This window comes from Coturnix japonica, chromosome 13 (genome assembly GCF_054131305.1).
Source record: "Coturnix japonica strain WE chromosome 13, WE-NBRP24, whole genome shotgun sequence".
In the NCBI taxonomy this organism is placed as follows: Eukaryota; Metazoa; Chordata; class Aves; order Galliformes; family Phasianidae; genus Coturnix; species Coturnix japonica.
The window spans coordinates 18,864,124-18,884,020 of record NC_140675.1 but is presented as its reverse complement, the minus strand read 5'-3'; the positions used below and the strand labels follow the sequence as shown (position 1 = coordinate 18,884,020).

The window sequence follows — 19,897 nt, the reverse complement described above, 5'->3', positions numbered from 1 at the left end:
GTGCTCACGTGATACCGGTGAGTGTCACATGACCGGCCGGTGAGGCGGGGGCCGCCGTGCAGCGCAGCCGCCCCGCATGGCCAACGTCGCCAAGAAGGTGTCGTGGTCCGGCCGAGACCCCCGCGACGACGAGGACGATCGTGCGGGGGAGACCACCCCGCTGCTCAACGGCACCGGGCCCGGTGCGGCGGGGGGTGCCCGGCAGGTGAGGCGGGGTTGGGCCCATGGGGATCTATGGGGATCTGTGGGGTCTCTATGGGGATCAATGGGGATCTGTGGGGTCTCTATGGGGATCTGTGGGGTCTCTGTGGGTCTCTATGGGGGTCTCTATGGGGATCTGTGGGGTCTCTATGGGGATCTGTGGGGTCTCTATGGGGATCTCTGGGGATCTGTGGGGTCTCTATGGGGTCTGTGGGGTCTCCATGGGGTCTCTATGGGGATCTATGGGAGATCTGTGGGGTCTCTATGGGGATTTATGGGGTCTCCTGGGCAACCTGATCTAGTAAAGGTGTATGTTTGGTGGCCCTGCTAGACAGGGGGGTTGGAACTACATGATCCTTGAGGTCCCTTCCAACCCGGGTCATTGTGTGATTCTGTGTGAGTCGCTTTGGAGCAGTTCATGTCATCCTGCAATAAGGTTCTGTGTGATGCTCAGAGGGTTCAGGTTGTGCTTTGGGCCGGAGCGGATCCATGGAGCGCTGCGGGGTGAGCACCGGGTGGGAGAGGGGCTGAATGAGCACGGAGATGGGGAATCTCCTATGGGAGGTCTGCAGGGAGCTTTCAGTATGGATGGAAGGCTTTGGCCTGTGACCTTAACGCCGTACAACTCAGCAGGGCCCTTTGTGGCTCTGTATTGCTATATATATATATATATATATTGCTATCACAGCCATATATGTATGTGAGGAGCAGAGCAGGGCTCTGGCAGTGTCCTCAGATCCCCATCACTGTCTGTGTCCAGGTTACACCAATAGGAACCAGCTGGTGCTATGACAGCACGGTACCAGGCAGGGGGTGCTGAGAAGTGGAGGCACCGCTTTGGTGGAGGGTGAAGCTGTTTTTGTCATGGGAGACTATCTGTGGTCATGATAATACAACAGAATGGCACCCAATGGGGCTTCTTCCTTTTCTTGTACATTCTTTTAATGGAAATGAAAGTGATTTTAAAGTGACAAAAGGAAATACGGGTCTGTGGTTCCCCAGCTACCTTCGGTGAGTGAATGAGAGCTGGTGGGTGGGAGGTGAGAGTGCTGCTAGTTTCAATATGTGTGTCCCTGCTGACAGAGCTGTGCTGCAGGGATGTGCTTGGGCTCTGTTTTGGGGTTTGCTGGCTTGGGAAGAGCTGAGCACAGTGGATCAGCCTTCATCCATCAGCACCTGGCTGTGCTGCAATGCAAAGTGCTGTCTGCACCTCTGAGCATCGCGTGCCCCAAGGTGTGGGTTGCCTTCCTCCCACCTTTTCAAGTTGCATGTAACATATTGATTTTCATACTGAAAGGTGGGTGTATGATCTCAGTAAGAGCAGCCAAATCCCATCATTAGCTTAAGGTATTTAAAAAATATATATATATATATTTTCCTGTCCCTTGCAGATGCATTCTGTATGCGTGCTACTGTGCTTTGGCTTTGAGACCTGTGCAGTGCTTATGTTCCTGAGGGTGGGCAGAGGCTTGTCAGCCTATGGGACTGCTCATATTCCCCCATGTATTACAGTGAGCTGCCTGGTGTCATGGCATGGAGAGCAGGACTCATCTTTTTCCACCCTAGAGCAGGGCCAGGAGCATCCTGGAGGCTGAAAACCATCTTCCTTCCTACCTCTTGCTTATGCAGTGCAGGCTCCTGGTGTGGTTTGTGCAAGGCGCTTTATCTCACTGATAACAAAGCCACGTGCATTCAGAGCTTGTTAGCGAGGAGCAGAGTGATGATAAGGGAACTGCTTATGGGAGGGCACTGTGTTTCTGGGGGGTGGCTGTGGGTGTAGTGATGTCCTGCAGGGATGGCCTTGCTGCCTGCAGATGGGCTGCAGAGCAAATGCTCTATTTGTGGTTCTTTGGAGTCCAGTTAGCAAGGCACTAAAAGGCTGCTGTGTACACAAGGCAGTGTTTGCTCTATGGCTGTTCTAGATAGCCTTGTTTGAAGTTGTTCCTCTATTCACAAACCAGTGTTGTGCTGTGACCGCTGCTCTGGGACACAGCACTGCTGTGATGGGCTTTCCCTAAGCAGTCATTCTCTTGCTGTAACTCTGCTGCTTCCTGACCCTATGGATATAGGGCTTTGAGGGATGTGTGGCCTTATCTCCTCTGTAACCCGTTATCAGGTCACTGGGACAGCATGAAGATCTCCCTGAGCCAATGGGACTGCTGAGGGCTGGGTGGCATTGCCCATCCTCTGCTGGTGGGAAGGTCCCAGGTGTCCCCATGGGGGATGGGACAGGAGAGCTGATGGTCCATCTGCATCTTCTGGGTTCTGACAACAGTGTGTGCTGTTGTAGGGGAATAAATGCACTGCAGTCACACAGACATCATATGTGCCTGGGAACAGCATGGTGTGCTTGGCAAGCATCCAGGCTGGGGTCATGCTGCCTGGGCTGAGCTGTGCACAGATAACCCTCTGTCTGCGCCCAGTCGTCCCATTTTCCCCATTCCTCATATGGAAAATGGGTGCTGATGGAAAAAGCCTTTTCCTGTTCTTCCAGCATGTGATCCCTGTGCTGGCAGGATGGAGCCAGCTGTGCTCTAAGTGTGCTCAGCTCATCTGAGTGCTGCCCGCTGCCAGGACTCAGGGCGAGCTGGGCAGGGACTCTGTGTTATACAAGCAAGATGTTTTCAAATGTAACACAGAGTTCAGCTTCAGGTCTGACTGCAATTCCTTTTCCTTTCTTGTTTGTGTTCCAGTGCTCTATAATCCCTTGGGGAGCTGGCTGGTGCCTACATAAGCTCCCCCTGCTCTCATGTGTCCCTGCAGGGTGACAGTGTTGGTCTACCTCCCTCATAGGAGTTGTGCTGGTGCTGAGCGGGTTTGGGAAGTGGGGACAAAGCCCACCCCCAGGTCAGGGAGTAAATGAGAGTGTGGAGCAGATGGGGAAAAGGGAAAATAGGTCAGGCTGCAAACACAAAGGGGTATTCTTCACTGCAGTGACGTGCATGGCTCCTGCTGCTCTGGCCTGCGCGTTCCAGGCGGGATCTATGGGGATTAAAGCAGGAGGGGCTCCATCTAGGATCTGCAGCTTGCAGGGCCCTGCAGAGAGGGGCTGCCCTGCTGGGATCCTCCTATTGCTCTCCAGTGCTCCTTTATTCTCTGGTCCTTCAGCTGTTTGGGAGCAGGGCTGTCAGAGGGGTGAGGCTGCAGAGGGGAAGATGTGGATGTTGAGAAATGGTGTTTGGGTTGTTCTTAGCAGCAGCGCTGCTCTCACGCCCTTGCATGTCCCCATGTTTCACAACAGCAGCGGGTGAGGGCAGCTCACTTGCTGCTGCTGGGGCTCTGTGTGCACTGCATGGCTGGTTCAGCCTGAGCCCAAGCCAGCCTTGGCCCAGAAAAATCCCCAGACCCCTGTGTTGTGCAATTGTGCTGTTCGTAACAAGCCCAAGGGCTCACCAGAGAAAGGAGAACCTTCCTGGCACTGTTCTGGGTGCTGCTGAGCAGTGCTGGTGTCTCTGCTGGTGCACGCCGTGCTGGCAGCCAGCCTGGGCACTGTGCTGTGCCCAGTGCACTGAGGGTTTTGAGGGAAGTGAATGTGCTGATGTGCTCATCTCCCTGTCTGGGAGCCCTGCTGCAGAGCAGGTGGAGGAACAAAAAGTGCCATTGGTCATCCCTGGGCCTGAGGTTGTGCTGTGTGCATTTGGCACCAGCTGGGCCATCTGGTGGTGGTGCATTCAGGAACTGACTTCGTTCTTCTTTCTCTTTGTAGTTCACTCCTTCGTCCTTCCTGCGCCCTGGGCAGCTGAGCAATGTGGATCTTAATGAGGACATCCGTGAGCTGGTGAGTGGCACTGAGAGGGGCTGTGACTGCTTCCCTGCTGTGAAATAACCCACGGGGATGCTCCCATGGCAGCAGGGTTGGCCATGGGACACCATGAGTGCTGCCCTTTCTCCTCTGTCCTGCTTGTCACACGAGGGCTCCTGCGTGGCCATCCTTGGGTCTTGAGTGCTGCAGTGATTGAGAGGCATTTCTGTTGCTGGTTCCAGCTGGAACACTTGTGACTGTGTTGCTGTAGCATGTTTTAATGCGGTGTTTTGGAGGAAAGGCTGGCCCAGTTCTGTATGTAGCTGCAATGCAGGACTGGAAGAAGGGCATGTGATACCAGTGGGGCCCCTCCTGCAACCCCAGTAAATGCCCTAAGTCAGAGCTGGGAGAAGCTTGCGTGATCAAAGGCATTTTGAGACAGAATTTAGTTTCTACTCAAAAACCCAGACCTGCTTAAAATAGCTCCTTGCTTTAGGCCAAAGGAATTTCCCGTCGAGGTGAAACGTTGACCTCCACTGGGGACACAGAGCTGCTCTGATTTATTGAAATGGCAGTTTGGTGCTGGCTGAGCAGAACCTCTGCCTGCCTGGTCCCTGCTCTGCTGTACTTGTGGCTTCCCATGGGACACATCCTGCTTGGGGTCTGAGCTGACTTAAATCTGCACATGCTGACCAGTGGGAAAGTGACCTGGATCCTGAGCACTAAGACTGCTCTCCCTGCGGTCCTTTCTGTGCTTTCTGGGTGTTCATGCAGTAAAACCAACACCAAGCCAGCGTTATGGCATGAGTGCTTCTGTGTCAGTTGCTGGTTGCCCTCAGGGAGGCAAACAGGGGCCCTGTCAACCTGCACATCATGTCTCACAGGAAACAGAGCTCCCCCGGCCGTATCCCAATGAGATCCCCCACAATGAGAAGCTCCTGTCACTCAAGTATGAGGTATGTCTGTCCCTTTTTCTTCCTCAGCTCTGCTGCTGCCAGCTGCCCTCTGTGAGGCATGGGCGGCAGAGAGCTCTTGAGTGAGGGTCTCAGATTGGCCCTCCCTTGGCGTAGGGGTCTTCCTCAGCATTAGACACTAACAGCATCTCTCTTCTCTGAGCTAGAGCCTGGACTATGACAACAGTGAAAACCAGCTGTTTCTGGAAGAGGAAAGGAGGATAAACCATGCGGTGAGCGCTGCCATGACCTGGTTATCCATTGTTGCTACACACTGACACCATTCAACCACTGCTCCCTCCGTGCCAGGGGAATGTGGTGCTCAGCAGCAGTGCTTGAGCTGTGTGGTCTGATGGGAATCCACCAGTTTGCAATGGGTAGAGTGGCCAGTTTTGCAAGACCCCAGTGTGGCACAAGGGAGGGATGAGAAGCTCGCCTGGGTGATGTGGTGATATTGCTGGACTGGGTGGAGATACATGGAACAGTTGCAGTGGGGAAGGCCCTACCTTGGGGGCTTTGGGAGCTAGAACAAAAGATAGAGCAGGAGAGTGTGCTGAGAGCCTTGATGGAGGCAGGCAAGATGGGAAAGCTTCTCTTTTAACTAGAGATCCCTCAGAGGGACAACAGCACTGGGGGCTGCCTTGAGATAGGTCAGGCTTTACAGTCCTATGCCAAGCAGGGGATAAAGAGGGTTGGGATTTGATTGGGAAGGTGGCCAGGTGGGCTGGAGCCCATCTTGATGCACACTGGGGGCTGTGGATGTGCGGTTGGGAAGCAGTAGTTTCTGATGGCTGCTTGTTTGTCTGTCAGGCCTTCCGGACAGTGGAAATCAAGCGCTGGGTCATTTGTGCCATGATTGGCATCCTCACTGGCCTCGTCGCCTGCTTCATTGACATCGTAGTGGAGAACCTGGCTGGGCTGAAGTACCGTGTGGTGAAGGACAGTATCCTTGCATGGAGCTGAGGCCTCCAGCCAGGCAGGAGCTACTGGATCTGTGTCCTTTGCTCTTGGTGGCAACAAGGATGTTGGAGGAGAGGGCAGCTTGCTCCTAGGCTTAGTGCACAGGTCCTGCTGCTCTCAGCACTGCTCTGAGGGCTCTGCCTGCATCCGAGGGCTTCAATCAATGCACTCTGCACACCCCAGCCCCAGGAGCTCCATGGTGATGCTTTGTGATGGTGGGAGGGATATTCCTGAGCTGATTGCAGCTTTTCCTTGATCCTCCTCCACAGACATCGACAAGTTCACAGAGAAAGGGGGCCTGTCTTTCTCTCTGTTACTCTGGGCCATTCTGAATGCCAGTGTGGTGATGGTGGGCTCTGTTATCGTTGCTTTTATAGAGGTGAGGGTTTGGAGGCTGCCTGTGTGGGGTACTCCTGTAACATCCATCAGATGTGTTCCTGCTGAGTTGGACCTTTGAAGCCCAGTGTCTTGGTGTTGACTGGAAACATCTGCTGTAAGGTTTCTCCTCAGATTTCAGGCTGTCAGGAAGTGCTGCCCTTCATTTGCAGCTCCTGCAGCCTGGGGTGGGGGAGGTGGCAGAAGAGCATGCTTCAGTCTTAGATGCAGGTGCAGCTCTTGCAAACTGTCAGTTCATGCAAGCCCTGAACTGGGCTCAGCCTCTTTGCTTTGCATGTTGGTGAGCATCTGAGGTGAACTGGCAGGTTAGGTGCTCCAAGACACACTCAAGAGGAAAAGCCAGAAACTGGCGGCTGCCTGGTGATGTCGGGGGGGCAGGTTGTGGCTGAGAAGGGCAGTGACCCCCTGCAGGTCAGCAGCAGTCTCCCTGTTGCTTTGCCCTTGCTCTCTGGCAAAGCTTTCCCTGGCCACCAACCATGAGCCTTCTGCAGGGGACGCCCTTATGTTCCCCTAGAACTTGCTGACTGTATCTGTTTGCCCTATGGGGCAGTGTGTCTGAGGGGGCACAGCAGGTGCCTTTCAAGAGCTTGTAAATAAGCTTTGAGTCTCCTCAAGGATGTGCTTGGCATAGCCTGTGTTTAGGGACAGGGTAAGGTGGCCAGCATGTCCCCAGTCTCCATCCTGTATGTGATAGTTACTGCCACCTTCCTGTTCCTCACAGCCTGTTGCAGCTGGCAGTGGCATTCCCCAGATTAAATGCTACCTCAATGGTGTGAAGATCCCACATGTTGTCCGCCTCAAGGTAAGAAGTGGGAGCTCATGGGATGATTGCCTACTGCATGGGCTGGGCTGGAGCAAACACGCTTCATTCCTGTGTCATAGGGACACAGGACTGTTTGTGCTGTGGCAGCAATGGAGCTGGACTTGCTGCAGCAGCCTGGGGTGCTCCTGTCACCCTCATGATGTGCTGTGTCTCTTGTTCTTTCTTGCAGACCCTGGTGATCAAAGTCTGTGGGGTCATCCTCTCAGTGGTCGGCGGCCTGGCTGTTGGGAAGGTGATGTGCACAAAGCTCTCTGTTATGCTCCTGGCATGTTGTTATCTGCTGGCTCTAGCGGTTCTTCCTTCCATGGTCTGACTCCACTCTCCTGCCCACAGGAAGGACCGATGATTCACTCTGGAGCTGTGATTGCTGCTGGCATCTCCCAGGGAAGATCCACGTCTTTGAAGAGAGACTTCAAGGTTGGTGCTCAGGGCAAGGAGTTCTGCTGCAGGCAGTGTGCTCTGTGCTCAGCCTGGCTGCCCTCCCTGGTGTCAGAGCCTAAGTTGTGGGCTGGTGCAGCTCTGAGTCCTCTGGGGAAGGTGCCCAGTGAGAGGGAGAGAGCTATAGATGCCACCTGAATTCCATCCTGTGCTGCTGATGGTGCCCAAAACAGCTCTGTGGGGGTTCTGCTGGTTGCAAGGGGTTATATCTGTGTCTTCTTTGATCTCATGCCTTTGGCCATGCCTGAACCTACCTTCACTTTGGTATTTCAGATCTTTGAGTACTTCCGCAGAGACACAGAAAAAAGGGACTTTGTCTCAGCTGGAGCTGCTGCTGGCGTCTCTGCGGCATTTGGTGCACCTGTGGGTATGTGTCTCAGCTCAGATGCTGAGCAGTGCTGCACGCATCTGTCAGGGGGCTGGTCTTGTCTTCAGGGATCTGTGTGGGGCACTGCAGGAGCCTGGGCTGGGAGAGCCCTGCATTTAGTTCCAGGCTCAGATGCTTGCTATGAAGCCCAGAGGTTGGGTGTTGCATGGTGGGAATCTATAAGCAACCCAGTCTGGTGTGCTGCCGACCTCTGCCAGTTCCAGGATTGACATGGGAAACTGTGGCTGCTCTGTGGTTGTGCCATGAGCCTTCCTGAAAAGTGCCTGCCACTCCTCTAAGCTGTCCTGCCATGCTGTGCCCATCTTGGGAAGAGAGGAGGTGGTTACCTGTCTCTGATCCTAAATGTTGCTTCCCTGGGATGAAGGGGAGGCAGTGAAGGGGCTTTGCTGCAAGCAGTACATCAAGCCTGTTGGGCTTGGCTGGTCCCTTTGCTTGATCCTGGGAGCTGTGGGACATGTGAGCTGGGGTGGATTTGGCTGCCTTGGCTGATGCTGAGAGGTGAGAGTCTGTGGCACCTGCCTGTTGTGAAGATGTTTGTGTCTTGCACTTGCAGGGGGTGTCCTCTTCAGCTTAGAGGAAGGAGCTTCCTTCTGGAACCAGTTCTTGACATGGAGAATCGTAAGTGCTGCAAAGCAGAAGCAGTAAATTAAAGCAGGCCTTAATCCAGTTAACACAGGGTGTGCTGGCACTGAGGCATCATCGTTTCCCCTGTGTCCTGAGGCTCTGTGCCCCACAGCTGTGTGCCTCTTTTCATCCTTGCCCTTGGCAGCCATGTAATGCATGGCAGGGATCAGAGCATCCCAAATCCCCTTTTAGCCCCCAGGGGCTGAATTTGAGTCTGGCTGAGTGTGAGGTCTCATTTCCTGCAGCTGTTGACCCCTTTTTCAAAGGAGCTGCCACAGGGCAGTGGAGGAGTGAGAGGAGGAGTGAGCCCATGCTTGGTGTAACCTGCCCAGAGTGCTGCCATGGGGAATGTGACCACTTGTCCCCAGCACATCCTGGGTGTCAAGTCCATTGGGGGATATTTTAGGATAGCATGGAAGAAGCTGGGCTGGATCTGTCCAGCAGTAACTCTATGCTGTATCTCTTTCTAGTTCTTTGCCTCCATGATCTCCACGTTCACTCTGAACTCTGTCCTGAGTGTTTACCACGGCAATGCTTGGGATCTGTCCAGCCCTGGGCTCATCAATTTTGGCAGGTTTGATACCGAGGTACGCCACAGATTCTTCTGCTGGGGCAGTTAGAAGCAGCTCAGGGGTTCTGGGACTCTCTTAAAATGTTGCCTGGGACAGGCTCTGGGGTCTGGCTGGATCCCAGCTCCACCAGTGTGAGCCGAAGGTGTTCCTGCAGCCACTGCTGGGTCTGGGTGCTAAGGAGTGTTCAGGCCACATCCTGGGGCTGCTCTAGGAGCTGCCCACTGGCTCAGGCTCATGCTGCTTCAGACAGACAGTGACTGGCAGTCAAATGTCCAGAAGATCTGAAACCTGTCTCTTGTTTGCAGAAAATGGGATACACGATCCAGGAAATTCCTATCTTCATCTTTATGGGAGTGGTTGGTAAGGGAGCACTGCTCTTTTGATCCAATTATTATGAATAATTCCCTCTGTTCTGTCTGGGCCTAAAAAAGCTTCAGGATCTACTTTCGTGGGGGGAGGTGGAAAATCCATTAACTCAAAAGCAGAGGCTGTTTGTGGAATTTACGGGGGTGAGAGCAGGATCCAGGGCCAGCCCTCACCCTTGTTGCAAAGGAGAGACCATGTAATCTGTATCCTGCAAAGAGCTCTGAGGGGTCGGAATGTTGCAGTCATGGACAGCCCCGTGCTGCTGTGTGTCCTGAGGCAGCCAGTCATGCTGAGTGTGTCATCGTTGTCTCTCTGAGCTTCCCTTTTTCTCTTGGGTCTTGTGTGGCCGTAGCAGAACCTGAGACTCGTGTGCTGACTCTTCCCTCCTTTCTGCTCTCAGGTGGGATCCTGGGGGCTCTGTTCAATGCCCTGAATTACTGGTTAACAATGTTCCGGATCAGGTAAGAGCTCGTGGGTAGCCAAGGTAATTCAAATGGGTTGGCTGACATCTTCTGTGCTTCCTGGTTGTGATGTTCCCAGCCAAAGCCAGGCTGTAACCTCATGCATAACAACAGCAGCCCCTGGAAGCTGACAGATAAAGATGCTACGTGCCCCTTGCTGCCTGCACCCACGGCTTTGACCCACAGCATCCCACCTTTGCTGTGATCCTGCTAAGTATTTATCCTTAGTGACCTGGCTGCTCAAACAAGTGCAAGTACTGTGTAAGACATGATTGCTACATGAGAGCAACGACAGATTGCTGCTGGACCACATCAGAGCCTGCTCTGGCACAGCCGTACTTGCCACCAGCATTTCAAACCCCAGAACCAGCCTTGGGATGTCAGAGGGGGGTGATCTGTGGCAGCAGCAAAGCTGGTGAAGGGTCTGCAGCATCTCCCAGGGCATCACTCCTCCTGGGGTGAACCTCACTGGGCTTGGCTCTCTGCTGCCCTCTCTCTCCTGGCACAGCCTTCCATTCCCTGCAGCCTGTAAGACTTGCTGAGTCTCGCCATTGGCACCCTTGGGTGCTGCTGGGGCGGAGCTGGGCTTACTGCTCTGTTCCCTTTCAGGTACATCCACAGGCCTTGCCTCCAGGTGATTGAGGCCATGCTGGTTGCGGCAGTGACAGCAGCTGTGGGCTTTGTCATGATTTACTGCTCCCGAGACTGCCAGCCCATCCAGGGGAGCTCAGTGGCCTATCCTCTGCAGGTAGGACATGCTGGTGAGCTACACCTGGGGTGAGGGCTGCCCTGAGGCTGAGCAGGGGAGTGAGACCCTGCTGGAGTTTGTGGCCCTGGGCCTTGCTGGTTCTCCTGCAGCCACTGCCTTCTGCTCTGGGTGGAGCTGGAGACCTTGAGTTTGCCCTGGACTCTTTGCCATAACATTCATCTCAGAGATGTGAGCTCCACCTGGGCTGTAGTGTTGCTTTGCACAAGTCTCTGTCACCAGCAGCACAGTAGCTGGATGGAAGTGCTGTGACATTGGTGTACTTGCTGTGTGAAGTCCCCACCTCTGCACACAACTCAAGCATGGCAGCTTGCCCTGCTATGGGGCAGCCCACAGCTGCCACTTCTAACTCTTTCCTTCCCTTTCAGCTTTTCTGTGCTGATGGAGAGTACAACTCCATGGCAACTGCCTTCTTCAACACACCTGAGAAGAGTGTTGTCAACCTCTTCCATGACCCTCCAGGTTTGTGTGCAAAGTGAATGCTTCCTTGAAGATCAGAGCAGGACAGAATGTGTGGCATAGTGGCTGACCTGTTCTGTTGTTGCCTGTGGGATGGGGTGAGGTATGATTAATGTGGGGTCCAGCAAAGCGCTGTATGGGACTATAGACAGTGGCTGTTGTGGTTACCAGCTCCTGAGTACCCATGCAGTGCTGCAAACAGAAGGTGCTGGTGTTCCTGTGCTGTGGCCGTGCACTTAAAGGCAGATCTGCTCTGAGCCTTGTGCTTGCTGCAGGACACAGTGCTGTGATAGGTGTAGCAGTGATCAGTGGTCTTTCTACCAACAAGCAAACTCGGATCTTGACAGCAAAGCTGCTCCTTTCCCTGCTACCCAAGGAGACGTCAGTTCCTTTGCTGCAGCGGAGGGCAGGAGGGGTGGGTGCTGTGTTTGGAGGCACCGTGAGCTCAGCCGAAGGGCTCTGCCCTCAGGGATGCATGCAAACAAGGAATCAGTTCTGTCTGTGCCTGTTTGCAAGCTGTCATTCTGATCTGTGTGGGAGCGGATCTGACCCTTGCTTGGTCCCTGGAGTCCATCCTGGAAATATCTCTGGCTGGTTTCTTCCTTGGCAGGGCCTCTTGCCCCTGAATTACTTCACCTTCTGGGTAGGTTGTGGAGGTGGATTTTGGAGTTTGGATTTGTGTGAAAAATGAAATCTGGTTTTTAGACTTCAGCTCTTATTTCCTTTGGACCCCATGTAATGATAAAGTGTGCTTTGCTCCCCTGGGGTTGCTGCCTTGATCTCCCAGCTCTTTTGGGACCAGTTCACCAGTGCCTCTGCCCACCAGACCTTGTCCTCCAATGCTGTTGGTCCCTCAGGGCTTTGCAGAGTTCATCATGTTGCCCTGCAGGAGGGGCTGCTGGCTGCTCTCCCATGGCTGTGGTGCCCTTCAGGCTGTGGGGCTGGTACTGATTCTGTGCTCTCTTCCCATCCCAGGTTCCTACAACCCCATGACACTGGGCATGTTCACCTTGATGTATTTCTTCCTGGCCTGCTGGACGTATGGCCTCACAGTGTCTGCAGGCGTCTTCATCCCTTCCCTGCTGATTGGTGCTGCCTGGGGACGGCTGTTTGGCATCTCCCTGTCCTACCTGACCAAGGGCTCAGTGAGTGCTTGATGAGAAGGGGTGGTGCAGCTCCTCACTGTCTTCCTTTGCTGCTGACCTGGCTGTGCGTGCAGGCAGTGGGCATGGAGCTGGCTGAGAGCCTGGCACAGTGGTCTGGAGAAGTGTGGGGTGGTTTGATTCCTCACTTGATGTTCTCCTTAGCAGCATCTGGGCTTTTTCTTTACCCTGACAGAGCCCTGTTGACATATGGGCTGTGCAGGCAGCTTCTGGCATGCTCTGCTTCTTCAGAGGTGGGGTTTGGGACCGGGACACTGCTCATTATATCTTGTGTGCCCTGGAGCCAACAGCTCACTTGGTCCCTTCTCTCTCCTGTGCTCAGATCTGGGCTGACCCTGGGAAGTACGCCCTGATGGGAGCTGCTGCACAGTTAGGTGAGTTGCTGAGTTGCCCTCATCTGGGAGTCCTGGCCACATTCAACTTGTGGCATGAGGAAAAAATGCTCTCTGTTTCTCTGATGCAGCTTTTTTCCCTCTAGTTGAAATGCAGCCTGTACTGCCAGATTAAAACCCAGCCTGGCTGTTGGCTTCTTCACAGCACTACCAAGTGCTGGAAGTAATGTGGCAAAAATGTGGGCTGGGCTTGTCCAGGGCAGCTCCTGGGGCTGGAGGGGCTGCAGTCTAATTTGGGTCTGGGAGCTCTGACTTCCCCAAACCTGCCCTGAAGCCCTGTCACCGTGTGGGTGGCTGGCTCCTGCCTGCAAAACCAGCAGAGGGGAGCAGTGTCCCTGGGTCAGTTGGATGTGGTGCCTATGTGAGTGTCCTGGGTTGCTGTGTGGAAACTGAGGGGTCTTGGGTTTTCTCCCCTGAGCCCCTGGTCCACCTGGGTGCTTCTTGCAGGTGGGATAGTGCGGATGACACTGAGTCTCACCGTCATCATGATGGAGGCAACAGGCAACGTCACCTACGGATTCCCCATCATGTTGGTGTTGATGACGGCAAAGATTGTGGGAGATTACTTTGTGGAGGTGAGGACTGGATGCACTCACTGTGAGCTTGAGACTGGGTAGGAGGCTGTGCATGAGGATTTGGGGTACTGCAGAGCTAGGGGAAGCTGTAGGTGAGGACTGGTGCTGCTGTAGAGCCTTGGGAGGAGACCCTGGGGCTTGATGCGGAGAGGAGCTGCTGCCTGCCTGTACCCCTTTGACATGTCTTCTGCTGGCACAATTCTTCTTGCAGGGTCTCTACGACATGCACATCCAGCTGCAGAGTGTGCCCTTCCTGCACTGGGAGGCCCCGGTGACGTCCCACTCGCTCACAGCCAGGTATATGGACCGAGGATTTGGCACCTCTGGGGGCAGTCCTGGCGTCATGCTGCTGCCAGCCCAGCCCCTTCCCCAGCAGTGTGATGTCCATTCCCTTGTCCCCCACACTGTGGGGACAGGACGGGTCAGGGCTGAGAGCTGTGCGCCTTGGGGTGGATTTGGGGTGTGCTGCCATCTAGCTGTTTCACACCAACCCTTCCCTGCAGGGAAGTGATGAGCACACCCGTCACTTGCCTGCGGAGGATCGAGCGGGTGGGCACCGTCGTGGACATCCTCAGTGACACCTCCTCCAACCACAATGGCTTCCCAGTGGTGGAGAGCAACCCCAACACCACACAGGTGGGCTCTGGGGGTTGTCTGTGCAATAGTGGTGCGGGATCGTGGCTGTTGCTGTCTCAACCAGCCCTGCCTCATGCTGGGTGCTCTGTTGCAGGTGGCCGGGCTGCGGGGTTTGATCCTGCGCTCCCAGCTCATCGTCCTGCTGAAGCACAAGGTGAGTGCACACAAACCACCTCAGGGGTCAGGGAGCTGTGTGCTCCTCTCCAGAAGCTCTGCCTACCCCACGCTTCTGGCCTCTTCCCTCCCTGCCTGTGTGGGTGCCCTGGGGCTGTGGGGCTGAGTGTTCCAATGAGCATCGTGGGGTGGTCCCTGAGGGGTCTCGTTCCTCCCCAGGTTTTTGTGGAAAGGGCCAACCTGAGCCTGGTGCAGCGGCGGCTGAAGCTGAAGGATTTCCGGGATGCTTATCCCCGCTTCCCCCCCATCCAGTCCATCCACGTCTCCCAGGATGAGCGTGAGTGCATGATTGATCTGAGCGAGTTCATGAACCCCTCGCCCTACACTGTGCCACAGGTAACAGCTCCGGGCCCCTCTGCACCCCTGTCCCTATGGAACCCACCACGCTGGGGGTCAGCTGGGCACACTGTGTCTCCCATGGCCCTGCTCTGCCTTGCAGGAGGCGTCTCTGCCGCGGGTATTCAAGCTTTTCCGAGCCCTGGGCCTCCGGCACTTGGTGGTTGTGAATAATCACAACGAGGTGAGGCCCTGGGGCAACCCATGGGGACGCTGCTGTTGTCCCCACATTCTGTTCACTAGTTGTGGGGCTTAACTCTGTCCCTTCCCTGGCAGGTGGTGGGCATGGTCACCCGCAAAGACCTCGCCAGGTACCGCCTGGGGAAGGAGGGACTGGAGGAGCTGTCGCTGGCACAGACGTGATGGGGGCAGAACTACCCAGCGGAGTTGTGCGCTGGCCCCCAACCCCTCTGAGACCAGGATCCTGTTTTGGTGGAGGCAGGGAGAGGACGGGGCTGGCTTGTGGAGGAGACACTGCAGTGCCTGGAGCACTGACCCAGCCATGCTGCCCTGGCTCTCTGTGTGTTGCTGCCTTCTCCAGTCTGCTGCCTCTTCTTCTCCTCTTCCTCGCTCCTTCCTCTGCTTCCCTGAGGGATCAAAATACACGGTTGGCTCTGTTAGCTCCTTGCATAGGCTCACCATGGGTTGGGTGAAGGTAGGAGCATGCCCAGGGGAGCTGACGTACCCTGCTGAGCTGGGCCCAGTCGCTCTGCCACAGTGTCTGCCCTCTGTCTCTGCTGCCACCCTGGGTCTGGCCCTGCCTGAGCACCCCCTATGGGGATGGGAGGTGGTGGGGCTCCTCTTGCTTCAAAGGCCCTGTCCCTTCTCCCTATGCTGTCGCCAACTGTTGGGGTGAGCCCTGTGCCACACTCCTGCAATTCTGCTCCTCTGGCTGGAGGAGTTCCCTGCCCTGCTGTGCAATAAAAGGGCTCCTGTGGTTCAGCAGCTGCTGCTTCCATCTCTTTCTTGGTTCCCTCAGCTGCTTTGCCCCTAAGAGCAAGGGGTGAGGGATAGATAGTGTTGCTATGTCTTGGGCTCTAGGTGGGGATGGGGGAAGAGGAGAACCCCCCTTTTCCTTGGGGGGTGGTGGTCCTGGAATGTGGTCCCCTCTGACTCCTGCTCTCATCCAAGTCCCAGAAGTGCTGCTCTAGTGATTCTGGGTCCGAAGTTTCCTCAGCTGTGTTTCTGTACTTGCTACAGTTTGGTCCAGACTGGCGCAGTAGCCTGGTTCCTGCTGGGCTGGGTCATAGGGGGACCAGTCTGCTTCACTCTGGGTGAGGAGGAGAGTTTCCAGCCCTCACATCCCCCTGGTGTAACTCCTCCTCCTCTTCTGCCTTCCTTTGCCACTATCACTGCAGGTGCTGGCCCTATCCCTGCTCCTTGCACTGCACCATTCCCTGCAGTGGCAGCACCCTGTGCTGTGCTGTGGGCTGGGAGTTGTACAGGGCAGAGGAACGCTGGTACCTGTGGGCTTCCACTCACTTCTGTGCTGAAATAAACCCCATTTGTACTTTTATTCCAGCAGTGCCTGTCTCGTGCTTCCTTCCATCTCCTGGTGCTGGAGCTCAGGTCCCAGTAGTTGAACCCTAACCCTGGGGATGGTGCTCGGGGATGTGAGCATTGCTCTGCCTGGGGATGCCATGGGTTTGGGGTGCTGTATGGGGGGAGTGCTGCATGTCACCACCCCCTGGCAGGGATGGGTGCCCAGAACATCTTCCTGGGTGCTTTTCCCTTTCAAGGCCAACAAAGAGGAACTGTAATTAAGGGGGGGATGCCTTGGCTGGACCCTGGTAACAGGGCTGGGTTCCAGCAGCAGCTAGGAGGCCATGGAGAAGGGGAAGGGTTGTTGTGCTGCCCTGTCCTCCAGCCTGGCTCCTGCTTGCTGGCAGCACAGCGGTCCTGGGTCCATATGGTGCTGCTGAGTCCCCCCTGCTCAGGCTGCAGTCTATCCCTGGCTGGCAGTCGAGTGTTTTGTGAGGCCCCATGTTGCCCTTTGCCCCGGCACAGCTGAGATAAGGGGATGGGATCCACTACGATGGGCCCGCCGAGCAAACACAGACTATGCTCCTCCAGCCACTGCGTGTCCCTCCTCCTCTTCCTGGAGCCAGCGGCCGTGCTGAGGGGTGCTGTGCTGCAGCCTTTTGTCACCCAGGGCTGGGGATACCACGGTGAAGGACACTGCACGTGCTCATGCCTGCGGGAGTCATTTATTCACTCATCCTGTTACCAGCTCTGACCCACCACCTCCTGCTGTCCCATTGCCTGTGGGCTGCTCATTAACTGAGCAGCACGTTGGGTTGCAGTGGGTCACAACCCACTGTAGGGCTCAGTCTCCAGCCCTGTATGGCCCGGCACAGGTGGCAGCTCTCTCCCACTGCCTGGCAGCTCTGGCCCTGGCTCCACCGTCCAGTGGGCCAGCAGGTCACTGAAATCAGGGGTGCCGGTGTGCAGGAGGCTGCCAGGGCCCGGACCCGGCTCCCTCCAAAAGGAGGGTGGCAGTTTCCTCCTGTGCATGGGGGTGATGTGGCCATATTTCCTCTCCAGCCGCTGTGTCTTCCCGCTGGCCACCCGCGGCGCCAGGCAGCGATGCACACCATACTCAAAGAGCTCAGCCAGCGGCCCCAACCTGTGTGCAGCCCCATGGCCACTGAGTGCCACCTCCGGCTGCGCCCGGCCACCCCGTGCTGTGTGCCCCATGCTGGCGTTGTGGGGTGAGCTATGGGGCGAGCTGCAGTCCTCAGGCACGTTATGGCCCCCAGCAGCCTCCTCCCGGCCCCGCTGCCCGAAGTACCGCTGGATGTCGCAGCTGATGAGCTCTGAGAAGCGCAGGAGCCGCAGTGTGGTCTCTGCAGTACTGGGGCCAACCGGCTCTGGTCCGCTGCAGGCAGTGCTCTCCTCTGCTGCCTCCTCTTCATCCTCTTCCTCCTCTTCTTCGTCATCCTCCTCAGAGAGGTCGGGGAAGTCGGGCTCGGGGTGTGCAGGCAGGAGAAGGCCGTGAGGGAAGGGTGAGGGCAACCGCAGCTCAGCCAGCGGCCGGATGACGCCAGCAGCCATGTTGGTACAAAGGGACACCCCGGGGCCTGGGCTCACCCTGCAGGCAGGGATATGGTGTGAGGGTGGCACACAACCCCATACCCCCACCCTGTCCTGCTGCTCTGCTGCGGTGCTTCACCCTGAGGCACCACAGAGCTGTGTCACACCGCGCCATGGCCGGCATGGGGCTGTGGAGATGTACCTCTGTCCCTGGGATGGGGGCAACAGGGACATCTCCCTGATCCAAGGGGCACAGAACAGTGGGGATGTCCCCAATGATCCATGAGACACAGAACAGCGGGGATGTCCCCACTGATCCAAGGGGCACAGAACAGTGGGGGTGTCCCCACTGATCCATGGGATGAGGGGCAGCAGGGGTGTCCTCACTAACTGCAGAGCAGTAGGGGTATCCCTTCCACATTGCAGGACATGGAGCTGCACAGATATGCCCTGAGCTGCATTGTAAGGTTACTGTTCCCCTGGAAGTTCCCTGTTACCCCAGGGCTCAGTGTGGTGGTGAATGGCGCTGAGCACCTCCCACCCTGGGCACAGCACTGCACCCCATGGGCTGCACCACCAGGATGCCGAGCGCCATACCCAGTCCATACAAGGACCCTAAAAGTTTCCCTATTAGGGGATAAACCTGGCCCCTTTCTGAACTGCTTCTGTGGGCTCTGGCCACAGCTGAGCCCCTCTATGCTCCCCGCAGGGCACTCTCAGCCACATGCCCCATTCCCCATCACAGACAAATGATGGGCTCAGCTCCTGGGGCTACGCACACCCCAGCAGAGATGCTCACTTCTAGGAAGCAGTGAGAGCAGAGCGGCAGGGCTGCATTGCATTGCATTGCATTGCATTGTATTGCATTGCATTGCCCGGTGCCGCATCTCCTGCAGTGCCCTGGCTCAGCCCAGCTAGGTCGGCACTCACCTCGGTGCTGCTGCCCGGCCATGCATAGGCTCCCTCGTCGTTCCCCCTCGCTGTCCCTCCACCTGAGCTTGAAGTATTTATAGCGGAGAGGCGAGCTGACGGCTGGCAAATATTTGGTAGCCGTATTGTAATAGTAGACTCGGTAAACAGAGCCAGGGTTTGCTTTAGCACCCAGCAACGGGAGAGCGGCGCGGGGAGGGACGCGGGGACGGAAGGCAGGGCTCACCTTAATGGCTCACTCGCCAGGGGATTTTCAAGTGTTGTTCCTGTAGATTCACCTATTAAATCGGCAGCCCCAGCTGCCAAACTGCCCACACACTTGTAGCGAGGGCTCTTATCTCCCCGCTGATTGGAGGTAAAATCAAGCTTTGTCAAATAGGCGTAAAATTAAATTTCACGCTATTTTGACTCCTGGAGTAGGGATCTTCTGAAGAACACGGTGCTTATCGAGAGCTGCCTGTGCAAACAGAGCTGTGCCTGTGCTGGGTGAACCCTCCTGGCTGCAGCCTCTGAGGGGTCCCACGGTGCTGCTCACCCCCCCCCGTGCAGCTCCAGATCCCCATCTGCAGCCCCATGATCCCTGCAGACCCCGAGATGGGTGTGGGGCTTCGGTACCAGCCCTGGGATGGGGGTTGGACTTTTTGGGGTGTCAGGACACAGCAGGAAAGGTACTCTGGGAGCTGGGGCTGCAGTCTCTGTTGGGCAGTGAAGGATGCAGAGAGGAGGATGCTGTTGTGGGGAGAACTAGGACGGCCCCAGGGCAGGGGCGGCACATAGGTGGTGGCACTGTCACTGCAGACAGGGTGCTGGGATACCCTATGTCCCCCCTGTGGTGTGGAACTTTGTTGGTCCATGCAGGAACAGGGAAGCAGCAATGACAACAGAGCAGCTGATGTCTGGAGAAGGCTGTGGTCCTGCTGTGCCATTTCTGTTCCAGCACTGGGACATGATGGTGTGGCCATCCAGAGGGGTGCAGAGCACAGACAGGGGACATGGGAGAGCTGGGGGACCCACAGGTGACAGCCAGAGAACACACATGGAAAGACCATTGGTCTGACTCAGTCCTGTCCCCTCTGCTGTAGCCCTTGCTGGGTTCTCAGGTGTGACACCATGGGCTTGGGGATGGGCAGACCCTGCTCTAGAGCTGTCCTGCCCCTACCTTGGGGGCTGACAACAGCTCCTGACCTGGCTCTGTACCCTGGGGTGAACTCTCCCCCCGTGCTGCTGAGGATGGTGCCATCCTGGGTATGGCCATCACCCACCCCACCCTGCATGTGAGGACCAAGCTGGGATCTCAGCTCCAGCCGTGCCCCACCGTGCTGCCATCCCTCCCCACACACTCCTGTTGGCAGCCCTGGGGGGGGGGGCAGCAGGTCCCGCCCAGGCACTGCTGGGCAAACACGGCCAGCAGGAGCTGATAAGCCACGGGCAGCCTTCGATCTGCCACCTGATGTCACCCACTGCCACTGCTGCCTGTGATGCACAGCCTGGCACAGCTTGGCACAGCGT

The 19,897-nt window shown here is 56.3% G+C and overlaps 2 protein-coding genes across 3 annotated transcripts; one reads left to right on the top strand and one right to left on the bottom strand.

Moving 5' to 3' along the window:
* The first annotated feature begins 19 nt into the window (after positions 1-19).
* CLCN7 (Cl-/H+ antiporter 7) lies at positions 20-15,941 on the top strand. Its single transcript, XM_015877423.3, has 25 exons — positions 20-205; positions 3,908-3,979; positions 4,828-4,899; positions 5,064-5,129; positions 5,707-5,839; positions 6,126-6,235; positions 6,974-7,054; positions 7,245-7,307; positions 7,409-7,492; positions 7,787-7,880; positions 8,455-8,519; positions 8,996-9,112; positions 9,403-9,457; positions 9,864-9,924; positions 10,534-10,672; positions 11,059-11,152; positions 12,125-12,294; positions 12,635-12,686; positions 13,152-13,279; positions 13,491-13,576; positions 13,783-13,915; positions 14,010-14,069; positions 14,249-14,425; positions 14,529-14,609; positions 14,702-15,941. Exons 1-25 carry the CDS (start codon positions 77-79, stop codon positions 14,786-14,788), a joined length of 2,409 nt encoding a protein of 802 aa, XP_015732909.1. The 5' UTR covers positions 20-76; the 3' UTR covers positions 14,789-15,941.
* A 675-nt stretch (positions 15,942-16,616) lies between these two features.
* PERCC1 (proline and glutamate rich with coiled coil 1) lies at positions 16,617-18,917 on the bottom strand. Of its 2 annotated transcripts, XM_085514313.1 has the most exons (3): positions 18,615-18,917; positions 18,389-18,490; positions 16,617-17,516 (listed from the first exon to the last, which is right to left on the bottom strand). In XM_085514313.1, the coding sequence occupies exons 2-3, from the start codon at positions 18,412-18,414 to the stop codon at positions 16,733-16,735; spliced, it is 810 nt and encodes a 269-aa protein (XP_085370439.1). In that variant the 5' UTR covers positions 18,415-18,490; positions 18,615-18,917; the 3' UTR covers positions 16,617-16,732. The 2 variants fall into 2 exon arrangements, with proteins under 2 accessions (XP_085370439.1, XP_015732722.1); XM_015877236.3 differs by having other exon boundaries at positions 18,389-18,917.
* Positions 18,918-19,897: the final 980 nt, after the last annotated feature.